Genomic DNA, 21,772 nt, shown 5'->3' with positions numbered 1-21,772 from the left:
TGGTCCTGTGTAATACAGTCCTTGCAGATCACTTATTTTGTATTTCCTTTTTTTCTGTCACATCATTTTTCCTGTATCCTTTTGTGTTTATTATTCTATATAACTCTTGTTATTGCTTTCTTTCTGTCTTTACACCCTCCTTTACTCAATCGTTTTGGCAGTATTTCATTATTGCATCCTCCTTTTTTTTATTATTTCTTAACATATCTTCTTTATTTTTTCATTCTTTCTTTCTTTATTTATTTATTCTGATTTTCCTTCATTAATTCTTCATATCCGTCTCCCTTTATGCCTTCTTTTCTGTATCCTTCAGCAGTCTTCAGTCAAATATTTGCTGTGTTCTCTTATAGTTTCTTGCATTTTGTTAGGCTTTGATACAGAAACAGACATAGTTACACACCGTGGTGCTGCCCTTAACCCCCCCCCCCCCCCCCCCACCTTGTCTTGTCTCTGGACAGGACCCTCGAGACCCTCTCTCACACACACACGTGCGCGCGCGCACGCAGAAATCTGGTTTCCACTGGTTTCCATGGCACCGTCCCTCCCCTGCATGGTAAAAGTAATGGAATGGAAGCACACCTACAGGCTCACAGGCGGCCGAGAAGCGCTGATGGTGAGACCCGGTGCGGGTGTGATGAGGGTGGCGTGTCTTTCTTCAGAGGCGCGTAAATGAGAGCGCGCGGCGCGTGCGCGCGGGTGTCTGGGAGCAGTGGGGCTGGCGCGCGCTCCCGCTGTCCGCGGTGCTGAAGGCGCGCGGCAGGTTCAGTTTGAGAGGAGCAGCCAGCACAGTGGAGCAGGAGCCCTCATTTCTCACACTCGCGGTTTCAATGCTTTACTCAGAGGGAGGATGGAGAGACGCCGACTTACTGAACTCGAGGGAAAGGGAAACTTAAAGGACGTGTCTGTGGCTGCGAAAGGAGAACATATGTGAGTGTGTGTGTGTGTGTGTATGTGTGTGTATGTGTGTGTGTGTAGGCGGTTGTACAGCTCACGCTCACGAGGGAATTAATAGCCCATACCGATTGTGCTCGGTCAAAGAAATCCTCCCTGGCTGTTTCTGCACTCCAGGAATATGAGATCTAACTGAAGTCTGGTCCTGAAATAACGGGCGGGACGTCGAGTTCGGAGATGGAGACGGTGAAAGAGAAGGTGCTTGGCCCCGGAAAGGCGGGACTGAAGAATCTCGCGGGTAAAACCTTGGGCCACATGCACAGGTACAACTCAGCCCTTCATCATTCATTAATACACACACTAGCTTATTTAACACACGAGCTCATGTTAAACAGCGGTTCTCTCTCGTGCCAAAACGGTGCTGATCTTTTTTAAAAGATGAATTTTTATAACCTAAACTAAAACATATTAACGTGCTATAACGGGTTATTTGAGGGATGCCTTGAGTCCTAAAAGGGTTCCATGAAGAACCTTTTTATTTTTTGTAAGAGAGAGAGAGTGTGTGTGTGTGTGTGTGTGTGTGTGTGTGTGTGTGTGAAGAAATGGAAATGAGTAAGGAACCTTTGCATCCATTTCTTCATCGCTTTTTAAGGTTCTTCACAACGACGTATCTTTAAAAATGGTTCTGTATGGAACCAAACACCCCGCTGGAAGAGCGAACAGCAGGTTCTCCATCATGAAGAAGAACCCTTTTAACCATGAAAGCATCCATTTACAAGCAACCAGGTTGCTTGAGTCGTCATTGTCTTTCTAACGGACCCCTTTATTTTAAAGTGGGTATGTGCTCTAAAATCGTGTGTGGATAATCAGTCAGAAGATGCATCCAGGTCATGTCTTAACGAAATGCTCACAGGAAAGGTTCAGATCTAATGGATACGGAATTCAGGCAGGATTTTGAATTCATTTCCAAATGAACTCAACATATTCACACACACACATATTCACACACACGTTTCCATTTTTTTTTAATTACACCAGGACAGTAAATGCGTCGTGTTAAATACTGACCAGGTCCAGATTCTGAATGTCTTACGCCGCTGGAGCTGCTGGATTAAAGACTCCCCCTGAGGGTCGCTGCCTCTGGTTGTGTCTGTCTTAAATAATGAATGAAATCGGGCGAGTCGTGATCCAGCCCAGAGTGGATCCTACATCTTCCATTTACTGATCAGTATTCAGCGTGTCTGTGCTGGGAGGTGCTCAGTCTGCACTGCTGCACGACTCACATGTTTCAGCTGATTTCACATGGATAAAACACTGATCAACACCAGCACTGTCTTTCTAATCACCTCTTTAAGCAGTGGTGTGTGTTGGTGTGACACTCAGAATTCGTGGCATGGCAGTAAATTCAGACCACTGTTTTTCTTTTCTTTTTTTTCCACACAAAGACATTTCATTTCTCCTCTGTTCTGAAGCCCCAACAGAGGCGATACCTGGTAGGAGTTCCCAGGTTTAGGAAAATGATGGAACATAAGAGCACTGAGTCTTCAGTCCTCTCGAAATTGAACTGCTGTCTTTTTTAGAGGGACTACAGATGACACCCCTGCTTTATTCCCACTGCATAAAAACGCGTCCTCGTGCTGCAGCCATTCCTTCAATTATTACATAAATCCAGCTGTGCTCTTCTCGTGCTCGCTGTAGAGGAACTGGCACCTACCTGACATATCACAAAAAAATCAATCTTATTTATTAGTTGTTAGTTAATATTTCGTTCCTATTTCTAATTCTGTTATTGCATTTTCTTTATTTATGCTGGATTTAGGCCCATACAGGCTACAGCCTTAATGAATCAAATGTAAAAGCATTCCGCAGAGAAAAGCAGAAGAAAGGTGCTGCAGTGCAGACTGACATTTAAAAGAACTCCCCTGTTTAAAAGCCCGCTGTAAAAATGACCTGATAAATTAGTCATATTTATTTGAATGTATCACTATTTATATCTGTATTCAGGTGAGGTGTGGTCACTGCCACGCATTTCCAAAATTGTAAATTTGACATAAAAAGGAACAAACATCTTTCAATTGATCGATTTATTGTTTCATTCATCGTGACATTATGATATGGTGTATAAATATAATATTTACAATTGTGGGCGTTTTTACATTACGTCAAAAACGTCAGAATTAGAGAGAAACCCCTTCATTATTATTAGAATTGATTATTTAATGTCTGATTAAAATGTATCTTAACGAAACAATCGAATTAAATCCCAACAGCATAAAAATTCTCAAGGAATACATATACAGGACCCCCAGTGATCCGTGTGGCCCTCAGTGAAGCTGTGTATCTATATGTGTGTGTGTGTGTGTGTGTGTGTGTGTGTGTGTGGGTGCGCGCGCTGCTCTGGCTTGCAGGCTTATGGAGAAAAAGCAAAAAGGAGGAGAGGAGGTGGAGCTGACGGAGGACGGCCGTCCCGCGGAGGTGAAGCGGAAGCGCGCGCCACCCGTTGACTGCACGTGCTTCGGTATCCCGCGCCGCTACACCATCGCCATCATGAGCGGCCTGGGCTTCTGCATCTCCTTCGGCATCCGCTGTAACCTGGGAGTGGCCATAGTGGACATGGTCAACAACAGCACGATCCACAGGGGCGGAAAAATCATCATCAAAGAGGTGCGCGAGACTAAGCCGCTGGTTTGCCCTTCCCCCCTTTACCTGCCCCTCCCTTTTAACTTTTTTTTTTTTTTTAAATATTCCCTTTATTCGTCCGCCCCTTTTATTTGGCCCCGCCCCTTTGTTTGCCCCTCCTGTTTAATTGTCACACTGGTCTGATTGATCAATAAGGGCTGGGTGTGTAAGTGTAAGCTGATACAGATATTAATCATGATTAATGAGATTAAAAACAGCAAGAATTTAATTAATCGTCAAACGTCAACTAAACGGACAATAAGAACTACTTATGTTTATTTTCTACTAAAAAATTTAATTGAATGTAATCGTGACGATTGATTGATCTTCGAGTGTTGTAGTGAACAGCTGCAGGGTTTATTGCTGCTACTATGTGTAAATTTAGCACTACGACATTTATTAAATAAACACATCATCACATCCATGTGTTTTACTAGAAACACAGAACAGTTATAACCAGGTCGTTTTTATTATTATTATTATTATTATTATTATTATTATTATTAGTTTATACATGCACAGAACATCACTGCTGACCTACGCCCACACCGACCACGTTTGATGATTAACGTTGATATGTTTTATGTGTGTTTTTGTAAGAAAGCGAAGTTTAACTGGGATCCGGAGACAGTGGGGATGATCCACGGCTCTTTCTTCTGGGGCTACATCGTTACTCAGATCCCGGGAGGATACATCTCCTCCAGACTGGCGGCCAACAGGTCACTCACCACTCCCCTCCACTCCTACACCACCCTACACCCACACACGGACACGCACGGATTACATTGCAGGCGCTAGTATTTAGTATCACACGCCCCGCCCCCAAATGTTATACTGGCCAATTTTCGCACAGGGAGCCGGGGTTTGTTGGAACAGGGGTGGGGAAACATTCAAGCAGCGCTTAAGTGGTCTGTGCGTATACACTGTATATATGTCCAGGGCTGTGTGATCTAGGCATTTCTGCATGCTCTTATTGTTTTTATTATGTTTATTGTTTAATCCTTATTATTATCCTGCCTTTCTGACGAACGTTTAAATCAGCGCATTTTTAAAGCGACGTGTCTGGACAGGGGGCGCGGGCAGGGGGTCCCGTTTGAGGCACGCGCTCGTGCCAGCTCCGCCTCTTGCGCGTTAATGAGGTCCCGAGGGAGGCTCTCGCCCGGGCACGTGGTAGGCTTCTGACACACAGCCGCGCGAGGAAACGCTCATAAAAATCCTTACAGCCTAATAAATAACACAGACAGACTGCATTCAATCCAACATACCTCTCGAGCCACAGCACGAACTAAACCTGGACATTACAGTGGACCGTGCAACACGAACTCCCCTTTCCTTTATTCCATTATTTGATTTTCTTTATTTGAATGTTTTTGTCAGAATAAGATTTGAGAGATGTAGACATGAATACATTAGCTTCACATACACGATAAATTAATAATGTAAATGTGGGTACATAATATTAAGGGGATTTAGGGATTCTATGAGATTTTATGAGATGTTAATTTATCGTTTTGAGATCATTTTACGTAACTAATGTCTAGTCTACGAGCTAAAAATGGGACAAAGGCTTTAAATAGAGTCGTGATAACGTGTTTTTTCGCTTTGATGGAAAACGAGTAGACCTTTAAAGTGCCTTTTTAAAAATTACTTCTACGTAGCTCCAAAATTTTTTCCACGATTTTTTCGAGACAAATAACCATTTTCAGAACTATATAGACCTATTTTTGTTAGGACTGTACACTTAGGAAAACGCAGGCGTCTACGATACACACCCCACTAAGAATGCGATCGGTTTGCTGTAGACGTAAGTTTTAGATCTTCCGGCAGTTTTTCCTCTCCGAAAAAATACTTAATTTATTTCTTGTTTGCGATGAAGCCGCTAAAAGACAGTTCAGACAGACAAAGCTTTTCTAAATGTCAGTGTTTTAACCGCTCTTACTTTCTGGGAACGACCAAACATAACAGCCTACCTGTGTTACCCTTTTTTTGCCTCATGCCTCTCACTCGCTCCCGCTTGCAGGGTGTTTGGTGCCGCCATCCTGCTGACGTCAACACTCAACATGTTCATCCCGTCAGCTGCTCGCGCGCACTACGGTTGCGTCATCTTCGTCCGGATTTTGCAGGGACTCGTGGAGGTACGAAGTGTATAAAAATAATTCATCCATCAGGCCTACATGAACATTTTCTCACTCACTCTTATTTTACACCATGATGACCACTGGACCAATTAGTTCTGAGTTCTGCATGTTTTTGGCCTCCTAACCCGCTAGCCTTTTATCCCAGCTTGCTTTTTTTTTTTTTTTACATATATACATAAATATACATATATTTTAAATCATAAACCTAAAACCAGAACCAGCAGAAACAGCACAGCAGAGAAAGAAAGAGAGCGAGAGAGCAGAGCAAAGAGAGAGAAAGCAAGCTGTGGGGGGTAGACAGAGAGAGCAGAGCAGAAAGTGAATGAGAGAGAGAAGAGAGAAAGAGAGGGAGAGGGCAGTAACAGCTGTTGGTCGTTCACCAATCCAGGGAAGGTCATCTACCTTTACATCCTTTGTCATGTTCAGACTGAAGGACAGCAGTAGGCTGAGGAGCTGTGTTTAATGAATGAAAGCACATTAGAGGTTGTTTGTAACCTCTGCAGCTCATGTTCTATATGCACTGACTGATCACAGCAAATTAAACACTAGCCTACCAGATCTGCTCCCCTTGCTAGCCCCAGCAATTTGTGTCCATCAGCAACTGATTGTGTGCAGATTAGTAGCTAATGAAGATTTAATGGGAGCATTACTGGTTTTGTGGTCTGCTTGGATTTGCAATGGTCACCATGGCTCATTAATCCTTATTTAAAAGGTGGCTGGACGGTTTGTTTGTTGCTTTGCTTGCTTGCTTTTTGTTCTACAAATCTTATCTGACCCAAGGGATGTGAATTAGCATGTGGTCCCCATTGTGTTAATGTGGAGACGGTTTGAAAGAATGGAATCTATGGATGCAGCTAATTTCTGGATTGTAATTGAATCTCGGTTTGAATTCAGGGTGTGACCTATCCAGCGTGCCACGGTATCTGGAGCAAGTGGGCTCCACCTTTAGAGAGAAGTCGTTTGGCGACCACATCTTTCTGTGGTAAACATGAAAACAAATGTATTGATCACCATACATGACTATGATCTGACACACAAGACTGAGATTGTGATTATCCACAATTAATCCCCTCAGGTTCGTACGCTGGAGCTGTCGTGGCCATGCCTCTGGCTGGGGTACTCGTGCAGTATACAGGCTGGTCCTCTGTCTTCTATATTTATGGTAAATTTATTAATAATTCATCTATGTTACATCTGTGATTTGAGAAGTAGAGGCAAATGGGGTTATATGTAATACAGATGTGGTGAAACAGTCTATACTGTGCCTGACCCGAATACCTCCCACCGTCTGTAGGAAGCTTTGGTATTGTCTGGTACATGTTTTGGATCCTGGTGTCTTATGAGAGCCCAGCAGATCACCCTACGATTACAGACGAAGAGCGACTCTACATAGAGGAGAGCATTGGAGAAGGAGCTAATCTGCTTGGGGCAACTGAGGTGGGTCTGCAATTCCCTAAGAATTCAACATTGTCTCTAGGAGAGCAGATTACAAGCTTACACTGTAGGATTTTCTACAAGGAATAGGCTTAAAAACTGCTTACTGTATGGGCACAGTGGATCTCAAATTCCCCATGGAACAAAAAAAGCAATATCTCAATGAAGACATTATTAATCATTTACGTACCAAATAAGACCTCTGAGGACCAGCTGACCTTGTTTAAGTCTTATTAAATAAGTGCATATGCCAGATGTGTGTGTGTATAACATTTACATTATGTGGAGTGCAGAAATATGGGAGCTAAAGCTTTCCTTGATCATATATACAGTCTGCATTCTTGACTCTTATGTGTCTTTGCAGAAGTTTAAGACACCCTGGAGGAAGTTCTTCACCTCCATGCCTGTCTATGCAATCATTGTGGCCAACTTCTGCAGGAGCTGGACTTTCTACCTCCTGCTCATTAGCCAGCCTGCATACTTCGAGGAGGTGTTTGGCTTTGAGATCAGTAAAGTAAGTGAAGTTTGTTATACCTGTATCACATACCTTCTAAAGATAATGTCCAGATTTCATTAGTCAAAGTTGAGTTTTCAAGTGGAGCTGGATGGTAGTTACAGTATTTACTATAAATTAGATTTAGGTCTTTTCTGACATATTGGTGGGAATGGCCTTTTTAAAATTGACTATATGTTTATATGTTCATGTTATATGCTGTTGTTTATGCACAGAGGATATAAGCGATCCTAGGCAACACAATTGGCTACGTCTCTGATAATTGCCTGCTAGTGGCACTGTCACTACTAACAGCTTTAGCAGCTATTATTTGATTGTATTTCCTATGTTAGACATTTAGAAATATTATCTTAACGCACCAAGCACAAATAAAATCTGACACAGCCATTGATTTCTGGCACCCAGGCAGAGCGAGCAGTATAAATCTGTTTAGGCTGACTGGAATCATGTAACAGCTGGATTGATTTTGCTGGTCGTAACCTGCTCTGAGTGATTGCCTAGCCTGAAGATTGGAGTCAAAGGTTGCTGGAGTTTGTGATTTTTCTTCGAGTGTCACTGTCTCACAGACAGCATCTGAATTAAGATATATGTCATGATTTACTGTCCCGAATGATGCGGTATGACCAGGAAAATCACTCAAGTGTTTTTCTTCAGGTCTGGTTTACTAGATTATTAGGAATAAGACTGAAGAATCAGAATGTGTGACGTTTTCTGATGTCTGCCTAGTAGAATGACATTAATATTGAGATGATCTGTTGTCTGGGTTCTCAGGTTGGCGCTGTGTCAGCTCTGCCTCACCTGGTCATGACCATTATAGTGCCCATAGGTGGCCAACTTGCTGATTATCTGCGCAGCAACAACATCCTGTCCACAACTACTGTAAGGAAGATCATGAATTGTGGAGGTAGGAGAGACTGGTGTTTTTGGTGTATTTGGCAGCTCTGTGTGTGTGTGTGTTTATATTTTGGTGGGAGGTACAATATTGACCCTTATGTTCGTGGTACTGCAGGATTTGGAATGGAGGCCACACTGCTACTCGTCGTTGGTTACTCCCACAGTAAAGGAGTAGCCATCTCATTCCTGGTGCTGGCAGTGGGTTTCAGTGGCTTTGCAATATCAGGTAAAGGGCTGTTCAGAACCGCTGTCTGTGGGAGTGCAAATCACAGAGATTAGCTATTTCTCAGTTCACCATTCACAGGACCTATAGCATGGCAACATTTTGTGTAACTGTCAACATGCTTAAATTAACAGTGCCATTTTTCTTCATTTTCCTCTTTAAGGGTTTAATGTGAATCACCTGGACATTGCACCAAGATATGCCAGTATACTGATGGGCATTTCCAATGGTGTTGGTACACTGTCTGGTATGGTCTGCCCTCTCATAGTGGGTGCCATGACCAAAAACAAGGTAAAGAGAGGAACCATCATATACAGACTGTAATAGTTAATAATAGCGTAAGCTGGAGTAGATGATTTATTTTAAATATTGTTGTTAGTATTGTAACACAGTCATATCAGAATATTATATAATATTATCTCACCTAATAATGAGAATAACCACCCTTGGCTTGTACTACACTAGCGTGATGTCATGGCATGGACTGTATTAGATGATGGGTGGTGGAAGGTGTTCATTATAGAGGTTTGCTCTGTACAATTATAGACAATTGCTCTGTACCACTCGCGAGAGTCACCGTTCCCCTCTGACATCAGTGTGCAAGAAGTCCATTCTTGGTACATCTTTACTACGGTAGCTCCAAAACGTTCAATGAATTACAGCAACACAATATATTACAGCAAACCCTGTCTTGGGCCACGTTTATTCCAAAACCAGGTCATAATGTTTTTTTTAAATATGTGCATATCTTAAAATACTCTTTACATTTGGATAGTAATCAATAAATCAAACATTTTGACAATAAAAATCAATAAAAATGGGCTTTTAAGAGAATGAGAAGATGTCCCAATACTTTTGTCCATCAAGTATATTTATGTTCTTAAATTATGCATTAGTTTATGACAGTCCTCTTGTTCTCCTCAGACTCGAGAAGAGTGGCAGAACGTGTTCCTGATCGCCTCGCTGGTGCATTACGGTGGCGTAGTGTTCTATGGCATCTTCGCGTCAGGTGAGAAGCAGCCATGGGCTGACCCTGAGGAGACCAGCGAGGAGAAGTGCGGCTTCATTGACGAAGACGAGCTTGCAGAAGAGACCGGTGACATCACACTCAGCCATGCTCCCCTGGGGGCCCAGGGAGCCTTTGGTGGGCCCCCAAAATCATACGGGGCCACCACTCAGCTTAACGGGGGATGGGCGGAAGGATGGGAGAAAACAGAGCAGTACATCCAGGAGGGAGCTGAGCCGGCCTATCCTCATGGGAGAGATGGATACTCATAGAACACAGGCTAGGTTTACGGGAGGAAGGTTGCTGCAGAACAAAACAGTTGAAGGTAGAAACCTAAAAGAATGAGATGGCTGTGGTGACGTATCTGAAAATGTCTCTGCATCTAGTCTGCAGGGATGTGAGTGGCACAGTTAAGTATAGGGGGGACTTGTCCAGACAAATTCAGAACACATTAGGCAGAAGGATAGGAGATATATAGCAAATATAGAGTTTGAAAAGTATTTGTGATGAAATGAGTATTTATGAAGTAATAATTTAAAATGTAAGAAAAACATATTTATTAATAAAAGAAAGGTACATTGTTTGGAAAATAGCACAAAATTAGAAATACATGTTTTCATAGAAAGGTATATGACAGTTTTCACAAACTGTTCAGTCAAAGATATATGCGTTACTATGAATGATGTACTATTTAACATTTTGTAACAAAAATGAATATATTGGAATGCTAAAGTGATTACTCAAGGAAGTGTTGTATAATAATATAGAAATCTGATCAAAGCAGGCAAAATTTAGGTGTTATAGATCATAGCCCGGACATGCACACCAATATTTTGAATGCTGTTACACCTACATTTTAAGCAGAGGTGTGATATGCCAATATAGCAATATGTATTTTTGAATCTTACAAAATGTTACATAGTATAACTATGAAAAATAATATCTATGTAGAACTCATATTTACTGTTTTTTAAATCTTGCACTGGTCTTGTCTGCTTCTTTAGTTTGTTTCCGTTTATTTCAGGTTAGTACAGTTTTGTTTGTTGTTGCTAATAGAACACAATCGTTCTAAGAGGTAAGATTTACTTGTTAACACTGAGATTTTGCTTCGTTACCATCGTAGGACTTTTAGAGCATTGACGTTACATGACGTAGGCAACAGTAGGTTACCTAGCTATATTATTCAAGCATATAATACCTTAAATAAAGCACTGTGTATCAGTATACAGTAATACGATACACTATATCCTGGTCCACTTTTTGGGACCTAATCTTAAAAGGGAAGGGAAGGTGTAAAGTTGAATATTTATACAGTAAATTCTTGCGATTTCAGAAAGAACACATTGTATGATGGCACAATGCTTCAGATCTCTGTAGATGAAATGAGATGTAACATAATGAGGGGGCTGCAAATGTTCAAGTGAATGACAATTTTTCTGATTATATATTTTTTTGAAGTGCAATCTTGCATACGTGGCACAAAACTAGCTAGTTCTGCAGAATCATTTACTTGAGATGTGTACTATAAGGACAGGTGTGCCATTATCAGACCTGTACTGCCTTCCCAATGCAGTCCTCCTGAGCCAGTCTTCAAGACGCATATTCTGACCATCTTAAACAGCTGTTCTAAAAGGTTCTGAATGCACTAACAAGTATTTCTTCAAAAAAGAAAGTGATTTCATTCCTTGTGTGTGTGTGTGCGTGTTTATATAAATCTGCTGTTTCTGTGAGGCTGTTGTGAAGTTGGGTTGGTGATCTGTATGCTTATTGTTAAACAAAGGCCATAAGTTTCATCGACAGCGCCATATGCAGGAGCTGTTCAATTCTGAAGTGTACTGACATGTCAACCAGAGCATGCTACGTGTTGTCGAATGCGAATGTGTGGAAAAAACCTTCTGAAGCTTTCACCAGAATGAATTTGTAACTGTAACGTTTTCAATTATCGTCATTCAGAGTTGGTTTAATATGTTTGACTTTCTAACAATGATGGGCTTTTAGTCGAAGATGTTTACTTGATATGCTACCTAGCACAAGTCTGAGATAAAAAAAAAAAACACAAAACAAAACAAAACAAAAAAAAAAAACAATCCATGTTAACTGGAAAAATACATTGCAATAACATTTAGGTAAAGGTAACTGTTATAAATAGCACATTTAGCATAGTGTGAGTCCTACTCAGTCTTGCTAGGTATTCTCAGAGTGACGTGAAGGGGTTAAAATCAATATGGGAATATTAAAGAGAGGCTTCAATCCAGCGTTTAAACTTCAGGGGACAGATCCCACAGCATTCTGTGGGAATCTGTTGCAGTTTTTTGGAACAAGAGCCATGGTTTCCTTCTCTCTAAACAGGCTAGCTGATCCATCTGTGCGGCACTATGAAACAGCCAAAGCCCTCTGTATATTGCTTTGGTTCAAATATGACATAGAGGTTTTTGCAGTACCTAAAATACAAAGCATTAATATATATGTAAAATATTTCAGTCAAAGATATTCAGAATATATACACAGTTATACATACAAATCCAAAAACCTATTCCTGCCTGGTTCCTGACCAGAAAATGAAGTATAAATGTGATTATCTTCTATTGTTGTGTCAAAGAGTGATCTATCGATGTCAAAACAAAGTGTTATACTGTACTGTATACTTGCGCTTTATCATTTTATATAAAAAAATGACAAAAACAAGACTAAACAAGACAAGAGAAGTCCATTCTTTTAATTTCCAAGGCGTTAAGATGGACCAAATATATAGACACATTTTCTACCTGTGTTGCTCTCCTTTACAGAATGTTGTATTGGCATTTTTTATTTTTTTCTGCATGATTTAGTCATTAAAATCTCATGGTTCTAATTTGAAATTCTTGTGCTGTCTCTACTTGGTAGCTTCTGTACAGTTATTACTTACATTGTGGTTACTGTAGTTAATGTCATCAATGCCATGCAAAAACCTCTTATCTCTAAAACAGCAAGTTTACAGAAGCAGAACAAAAACCTTCTTAACTTTCAATGGAAGTCAATGTAAAAAAAAACTTTTAGGGCATTTCTGTTGCTCCATCCACCATGAAAGTCTGACTTAATATAAAGAATAACTGCCAGATGCCTAAAAAAAGTTAAAACTATTATTATTATTATTATTATATTAGGTATTTGCAGGACAGTGTCAATGTCACTACACTACACTAGTATATAGCATACTCCCTTAAAAATAAAGGTACAACAAAGTGTCCTTTGAGCGGCATAAAAGAAACCACTTTTGGTTTCATAAAGAACCATGTTTGTAAGCCTGTGTCATTGTTCTCATAAACCGAACAACTCCTGAATAAGAAAACACAGGTAAATGTCAAAGTCTTCCTAAAAACTGTGTGGAATTTTTCCTAAAAACGGTTGGCGAATGAGGCCCATGGTTCTTTGTGGAACCAAAAGCAGTTCTTCAGGCACCGCTCAAAGACCTCTATCCCACCTTTATTATTAGGGGTGCAGTGTGGTTTCTTTCACTCAGTAGCGCTCCAGTTGTTCTGCTTTTTATAGCTCTGAAGCACCTAGTAAGTGTTGTCTATTACAATACCTTTAAAGTGTTGTCTATTACAGCACTTTATAGACAGGTCAGAGTCAATGACTGCACCCCAGTCTCCACCTCAGACCACACTGCGGTTATTGATCATGGTTGCACACAGACAAACAAAACAGACAAATTAGCACTAGGAAATTAGATTTAAGCAAATGACTAATCAATATTCTTTAACCATTTTGCAAGAGATGCTGAATAGCCCCTCTTTAAGTTGTGGAAGAAACAGTGTTGACTTTGTACAGGAAAGATATGACACCTTTGACAAAAGATATGGTCTTCATTTACAGCTTACATTATCAAAGAGCTTTCACAGTTTAGGTAGTACACTGTAAATAAAAAAGCAACAACTTTACATCAGGTTTACACTATTACAGTAATAGCTAGTAAATTCTTTATGCTGTTATATCCAAAATAAGACTGGCCATAACTAAATATACATAATCAAAATTACAAAGAAACAGGGCTTGACTTGAGTTTTGACATCAGTTTAAATGTAAAAGTAATTTACTATGGTTGAAATATACTTGAAAGTTTGGACTTTTGAAAGATTTGTACTTTTGTTGAAACTGAAAATTTGCATTTTAACAATTTCTTTCAGTATTTTCACATTTGCACTCAGTTTTAGTGAACATGTTCAAAAACATTTTACACAAAAAACACACATTTATTTTTTTTATTTTATTTTTATTTCAACCTCCAAAGTACCAATGAATAATTGTTCATTTTTAATGCTAATTTATCTTTGTATAAGACCTGATACCACCAACCACACATCAACCTACTTATTCACTAACTCCACCTCTTATATCTACACACTTCTCTTATAGTCGCATGGAAATCCTCATTCCACTCCTGGTCAAATTACATATTTATATATTCATGTTAAAGTATAAATGGTAATGGTGGCATCCAAACACGTCTGCACACATTTCCAGATGTAAAGCCTCAGAGCTTAATTAACATGTCAGTCCTTAATTGATTTGTTATATCCAGCTTGCACATGTTGCAAAATGCTGCACCGAGAATCCTGACAGGCACACAAATAAGGTATCATAATACACCTGTCCTCAGACAGCTGCATTTGTTGATTTTAAGATTCTTCCATTATTTACTAATTATTTTAACTAAAGGCATTCATGGTCCACTTGCTTCACTGTACCTCAGATCACATTTATAGCACTTTATGGCACTATGGCTGATGCTCTTATTCAGAGAGAGTTAGGCAAATGTAATGTTACGAGTTTTGCCCAAAGACTTCTATAGGTGTAGAGTGGTGGGCATGCCAGGCTGAGGAATTGGACAGGGAAGGCAGCGCTGTTACCCACTACACTTCACCAACCACAGAACAGCTGTCAGGAATATGCTGGTCGTACCTGCTGCCCAGCTTAAAAGTGGAAAGTCCGCTTTCAGTAATGGCCCTAATCTTTGGGACTCTCTTCCTGATGATCTGATGGCTCTTGACAATCTTTGCACATTTCAAAGCTGGTTATGAATTCAGATCCTCTGTCAATTAGACTTCAGGTTAAGCTGGAACCTAGTTGGGCCATGCAACAAGACAATGATCCAAAGCACATCAACAAGTCTACCTCACAATGGCTAAAAATAAGAAATGTAAACTTTTAGAATGGCCTAGCATCATTCCTGATCTAAAGTTGAAATGCTATCGCAAGGTCCAAAACACACTGAAGCAGTTCTGCAAAGGTCCAGTCCATCCTGCAACTAGATGCCGTACTTCCTGATTGAGAGACCTCCAGCATCTCCAGCACCTCCACACTGAGCTCAAATCTGTGTTTTCTCTGTCTGCTGCTGTTCACTCTGCTGACTCACGACCTTGCTGCAAAGTACAGTCTGAATCACATCACAAGTTCCCTGGTGACACAACCATGGAACGACTCAGCACTCAGTATACAGAGAGGAGGTGCAGCAGCTATCGGACATGTTCAGAACATCAGTGGCTCTGCTGTGAAGATTGTTAGGATCACAAAGTCCTTTGTTGTTCACATTCAACAAATCCAAGAAAGTCCAGGACATCTTTTTTTCTGTACAGATTGAGAAAAGTTCATCTCCTTGCCCCCATCCTGACTTGCCCCCTATGGATGCAGAGGGACTGTAGAGGGCATCATAAGGAGCTGCATCGAATTGCAAAGACAGTCTCTCTCTGCCCTCCATTGCGGATATTCCACTTCATTGTGTGCACATGGTTGAAACAACAATGACCTTGAACCTGAACTTGAATCCCAGGTATGCTGCCTGCCATCAGCAGCCAGAAAACAGAGAGAGCACAATTAGCCCTGCTTTCTCCCCGCATCACACGCATCTGCTAGCCGTCTCATCAGGTGGGTACCTGGTACTTTTCTCAGAGGGCACGGATTGCCTGGTGACATTGCATCGATGGGAGATTGAAAAGAGGTGGTGGCTGGTTACGCATGTGTTGGAGGAGGCATGTGTCAGTCCTCACCATCCCACCGTCAGGAGCATTACATGTGATAGTAAGAGTGTAGAGTTGGGTAATCTAAAATTGAGGAAATTATCTGTTCAATATTTTTATTTTCTAGCTTTTTTGATAATATCTCTAAGGATTTAAGATCTTAAAGTCCAATAATTCACAATAATTCATAAAGCAATACATCAATATACTGTTTTTCTTTTTTTATATTGTATTTAAACCTTTAATTGTTCCATATCAAACCTTTTCCCAATGCTGAGCTGGTTGGCATATTCTGCAGCAGACATGCAGTGAGTGACTGTAGCTCAAGGCTGTGAGACAAGCTAGCACACAGTAATGACCAAGGCTGCCTCGTTCCTGTGCGCATGCTGATGTCACAGCACACACAATCCTGTCGCCAGCCAACCTGAACATGTTTTCCCACAGCTAACGAACCACGCCAGACACGCCTATTGCCCTGCTGACATATCCACCCAACTGGTAATGCCGCTGGGTGAACGCTCTCTAAATGAGCTACCTTGTGTTTTGTTTGTGATATAATAGGCCTCCTGTACAGCTAGGGCTAAACGTTAGGGTTACCTCATATTATGAGATTTCCTTCATGGTGGAATAAAGATGGAGCTTTTTTTTGGGCTGGTGTGTTTGTGTGTGTTGTGTTGTGTAACTGATGAGCTGGAGCTAGGCTATGGGGGCAGGTGCTAAGGGGTATCCACGGATCTCTAGGGGACTGTGCGTTCTAATCAAGATCCAGAATGACTTTTTAATGACGTGAGCTCAGCAGGGCTCAGCATGGCCTGAACATGATTATCCCTTTGACCACCTACAACCCCCACCTTTTTCTAATAAATCCACCCAGTTTTACAAGCAGCCATGCACTCACTAATATTAACAGTGCTGGAGGCCTCTGAGGAGTTACAGCAAAGTAATGGAAAAAGCAATAGCTGCCACGATAGATGTAAAGGCTCAATCAGGCAGTTTGGGAAAAGCCTTTCTTCTGAATTACAGTTGTCCGATTTTCCCACTCGTTCTCAAATATTTCACCTGGTTCTACAAATATTGTAAAACACTACCTGTCCAAATGTTTGTGGACACCCTTTCTAATGAATGCTTTCAGATATTTTACGTTGCACCCATTGCTGACACTAGTCCCTGTAGAGAAGTACTGCCAATAGAATAGGACTCTCTGGAGCACATAAACATGAACCTATAGGCACCATACCTAATGCCAGGCATGGGCTAGTAGGGTGTAAAGCCCCCCAGCATTGAGCCGTGGAGCAATGGAACTGTGTTCTCTGAAATGATGGTCCTCCATCCAATATGTTTGGGATGAGTTGGGGAGTTGGGGATAAAGTACAGTGATGATCATCCAACATACTGACCTCACTAAGGCTCACTGAGTCACTGAATGCAATCAAATCCTAACAGCAATGCTCCAAAATCTAGTAGAAAGCTTTCCCCAGACAGTAGAGACAGTTACTCCAACAAAAGCAGAACATTTTTTAATACCCTTTATTTTGGACAAAACAATAAAAGAGCAGTTGGTCCCAATACTTTTGTCCTTATAGTGAATGTTTTAAAATGTTGTATTCCTTTTTGTGCCGACACACCCCAATACCAGCTATCACTAGCACTACCTAGAGGACAGTTCTCTTAATTTATTTATTTCTTCCTTCCTTCCTGCTTGTCCCTGTGTCAGGCCTTTAAGTAGTCCAGGTATGATTCATGCAGAGTTGAGCTACAAAGAAATGACGCAAATATTCCTACTATACATCCATACTTCCTCTATGGCTTTAATCAATGTTTCAGTACTACCACAGACTGTATTTCATTCTACATTTCATCTACAGTTCCTCCTTTCCACATTCTACACCCAGCAATGGTCTTGTATTTATATTTAGCCACGGTGAATAACTGATGTTTAACATGATACCCATTATAACTAAGTAAATCTGATTCGCATTCACACGAACAATGACTTTAGCAAGAAATTAGCAGTAATGAATGAGAAAGGCTAGCTTTGTGGTATTTTAACATCTACATCAGTTGGATAACTAGACCTTTTTGTTCTGTCTGACTGAGGCAAAATGAATATTTCATCACTTATTAACACCTCTCCTGCAAGAAGTGGGAGCTACTTCCCCCTTCCCCATCTTGTTCACACCATCCCAAAATAGTGAAGTCCCTGCAGGAACAGCAAGCTGTCGGGCACTGACATTGCAGTTTTCTTTCTCTAAGAGAAATAAGCGGCAGTGTTTGCCTACTCTGTGGAGGCTGGCTGAGCAATAAATACCCTCAGAACTTTCTCAGCCCCTCACTTTTTAGATAGAGTGGAAAATAATCTACTGAAATGTTGGAGTTACCATAGAGGTTTAAATCCCTAAAACATTTTAAATTAAAACATACCATCCAGTGTGGTTTATACAGTCCAGAGACAGGCACAAAACTTCTGTAATGTCTTGAAAACAAATGCATTTAAATATAACTGCCTACAGCAATACAGCCATTCACAAGTTATAACTGTCTCAGTCCGGCTAGCATTAAATTGTCCCTAGACTGCATTTATTCAGTATTTTACGTTGGTCTTTAATGTATAAGACGTGAGTATCTGACTTTGGACTGTGCAAAATAAATGCTCAAATAATGTTTTGCAAGTCTATTCACAACCCTGTTATTTTCCTTTTATGTCAAGCTTTAGTGTTGCTGTCCTCTTAGTGTCCTCTTGGCATGTTGTGGGGTTCGCTAGCCGATCGTAACCTGTTGGCTGGATTAGCTTTTAGCTCAACACCTGCTTACATCTTCGTCTTACCGTGGCAGGTGGCAATCCCCCATCTTCCATGCTTCTATTGCGGTGTTTCCTCTGCTCAGCTCTTCTTCTTGCTCTGGTTGGCCGAGCCTTTAAGCCTTACTTCCATAATTCATGTTGTATCTATTCTTGAAAAGATTTCGCTAGTGGGCTGGGTGTATGTAAATTTGTGTGCATGAATAAAATGAGTCAAGATTGTTGGAAAATAGGTTTGGGGATTTGGAACTGGCCTTTTTTCCAGCTCTGTTTTTGGTTATGCCAGATTTTCTTTTGATGGAGGACACAACAGTGTTTTTGTCTGTTTACAGTTTTCTTCATAGTTTGAACCCGCTATATGCTTTATCCAGTGTGTAAATAAGTCTGGACGAATAGACCAATAGAAATGCTCTAAATTACTTGGATTAAACTCCTATTTTACATTGACTTCCATTCAATGTTAAGACCATTTTAGCCTTCTCCTATAACATCACCATTTTTTCATGTTTTTCATTGGACTGCGATGATAAACCTCTCTGGAAAATGTCAATTGTTTTGGAGAAAAAAATAAATGAATTAGTTAAGTAATTGAGGAAATGTCTTATTAATAAATAAAGAGAGATCAGTCAAGTAAAAACTGTTTTGGACTCTCAAAAGACCTGCAAATGTCCTGCATGGACCTAGGCCCTTTAAACTGTTTATGATAAACTCAGAAATCCAAATAATCCTTCTGTCTGAGATGAATGGTCTATGGTGACATGAATTGGATTAGAGTCATTTGCAGTCTTGTGCTGCAGGGTCTCAGGTGTGGCCTCTAAGCCCTCCTACCTCTCCCTGTCTAACAGTGATCAAAAGTGTGAGAGAAATCGAAAGAGAGAGAGAGAGAGAGTGACAGACAGAGGGAGAGAGAGAGAGTGAGAGCAAGAGAGAGCATAGCCACATGTTGAGAAGAGGGTACAAGTCCCTAGGGTAATGCTCTCCTATTCAGCCCAGACCAGATGGGCTCTGCTGAGTGTGTGTATGGAGGAGAGCGTGAGCGGGCAAGGGGCTTACATTTAATGAATGCTACACCTCACACTCCCTTTGATTAGAATGTGATTTGGACGAGGCTGCTGGGGGAAATCTTGAATAAATGGAAGCGAGCCAAAATTACATTCAGCACTGGTACATTCATTAAGAGTAAGCGACCATGCTCGGCAAATAATGAGAAATAATCGGACACGGTTACATAAATGATTTCAAATTGTGGCAATTTGGGAAAAAAAAGACATTTTTAGAGATTGTATAGCTATAATAGCTTTAATAGATTGTATAGCTATAGGCCTAAGCACTTGATGTTCACTTCTGTCTAGACGTGCAGTTATATAACGCTCACCTAGCCAAACATAGACAAACTAGTGCAGCACTCCGTCAAGTAACACTTCCACACACACACACATACGCAAGCATGGAGGCGTACACACATGGGCGTCAGTGCATGCATAGAGCGAAGAGATGAGACAAAGAAAGAGGAGGAGTCTTTTTTAATACAACAGAATCTGGTATGTAGCGGTTAAGAGAGAGAGTGAGGGCGAGAGAGAGAGAGAAAAATCTCAAATAGCTGAGAGACTGACGTATCTGTAACCTTCACTGTGAGAAAGAACCAACACAAACACTCTTTGCTCTTCACTGTAGCAGAAGCTTTACTTCAGCAAGGCTTCAGCAAGCAGTTTTCCTTCATTTATTAAAGAGGCCAAATCCTACATTTTTCCTGTGTTATATTTGTTTCTACTTTTGTGTGACACTAGTCATTTTACATGACCCTTTTCCAACCTCTTTCTCTTTATGCCTCAGAATAAACAAAGGCTGGGTTTCCCAAAGCATCTCAGCACAAAGATGGTTCATAAATAATTGAGGGAACATCCCACTGAAGACACTAGATGCCTTTGGGGACTGCAGCTATAGTTGTTTCGGTTGCTGTGCTTTTTTGACATATTAGCCAATATGTAAATGGACTCTGCTCTAATTGTTGGTCCTATCTTGTACCTCTTCAAACAGCAGTCCAGGTTGGAACACTACTTATAAATTCAGTGGGACTAAACGTGTGGGACTCACCCGTTGGCGACATTCCACATAATTAAAACTAAGTTGTGGCCACAGCTTAGTAAGGCATGGGAACAAGATTATGACCACAATTTAATAAGAAGAGCAACTATATTTTGTTCCCATGCTTTACTAAGTCATTATCACGATTTAATTATCTCTTTTCCATGCCACCTTACTAAGTCTGGGTCATTTTAAAGGAAATACCTTGATTTCAATTATCTTTTTTCAGCGAGAGAGCTGTCTACCTATAGCAGAACTAAAGTGGGTGCCAACTAGCCTATATAGACAAGCCATGAGAATTGTTTTCAGATTATTATTTAAATGGCAAGTGTTTTTAACATTGTCTTATTGAAATCTTTAATTCACTTTTTGCCAGAAGGGACAGAAGCAGCGACAAAAATAATCTCCTCATTCAGCTCTATGAGTAAAATCTGTTTGCATGAAATTGTGCAGCACTTTTTCAAATACTTGGAACATGACTGACAAATATTTCTATAATCTTATAGGTTTATGCATCTACAGCGACCAAGGAAATTTGATTACTTACAACTTATAGGAGAATGAGAGAGTATAAGAGAGAAGTGTGTGCTTATATTATAGGGACCATAATATGAAAACGTACATTTCCCCTATATATTTCATAAATAAAACAGTTTAATCTAAAGTATAAATATAGTCAGAGTTTCAAAACCATACCATTTACTCCCTGGTCCATTGAGTCAACAGCTGCATGACAAAAGCCCATTTTGAATTTATTGTTTTTGTGATTTTACCATATATATATATATATATATATATATATATATATATATATATATATATATATATATATATATATATCTCCACCTATTCAGCCTTTAGTAGTTTAACCCCACCCATTAACACTGCCATTATAAGAAGTGTTTCAACTGGACTGCCCTTTTAATGAGGCACAATACTGGTTATCCAATCAGAACAGAATTCATTTACATTTATCATCCTTAAAACCATAATAACAAAAGTCTGATGAATTCTAAGGAATAAAGACACTTTTGAAAATTGTAATGTTAAAATGAATCATTGCTTAAACCATCAAAATGTCATCAGTGGACCCCTGGTCTACCAATTAAAATACA

The 21,772-nt window shown here is 40.4% G+C and overlaps 1 protein-coding gene across 1 annotated transcript; it reads left to right on the top strand.

The window, feature by feature from the left end:
* Nucleotides 1-564: 564 nt before the first annotated feature.
* slc17a6a (solute carrier family 17 member 6a) lies at nt 565-12,637 on the top strand. The gene is made up of 13 exons (XM_072670552.1): nt 565-927; nt 1,069-1,214; nt 3,300-3,555; nt 4,171-4,289; nt 5,591-5,705; nt 6,603-6,690; nt 6,784-6,870; nt 7,003-7,145; nt 7,507-7,656; nt 8,428-8,560; nt 8,666-8,776; nt 8,937-9,064; nt 9,698-12,637. Exons 2-13 carry the CDS (start codon nt 1,129-1,131, stop codon nt 10,049-10,051), a joined length of 1,770 nt encoding a protein of 589 aa, XP_072526653.1. The 5' UTR covers nt 565-927; nt 1,069-1,128; the 3' UTR covers nt 10,052-12,637.
* The last annotated feature ends 9,135 nt before the right edge of the window (nt 12,638-21,772 follow it).

This window comes from Salminus brasiliensis, chromosome 2, assembly GCF_030463535.1.
Source record: "Salminus brasiliensis chromosome 2, fSalBra1.hap2, whole genome shotgun sequence".
NCBI classification, from domain to species: Eukaryota; Metazoa; Chordata; class Actinopteri; order Characiformes; family Bryconidae; genus Salminus; species Salminus brasiliensis.
Note: the sequence above shows the minus strand (reverse complement) of the source record. Positions and strands in the feature narration are given on the sequence as shown.

Bases quoted from the DNA above. Each gene is read 5' to 3' on its own strand.
- slc17a6a (XM_072670552.1), top strand. From the start codon at position 1,129: ATGGAGACGGTGAAAGAGAAGGTGCTTGGCCCCGGAAAGGCGGGACTG. The intron at 7,146-7,506 runs GTGGGTCTGCAA...GTGTCTTTGCAG, and splicing joins ATCTGCTTGGGGCAACTGAG to AAGTTTAAGACACCCTGGAG. The intron at 7,657-8,427 runs GTAAGTGAAGTT...CTGGGTTCTCAG, and splicing joins TTGGCTTTGAGATCAGTAAA to GTTGGCGCTGTGTCAGCTCT.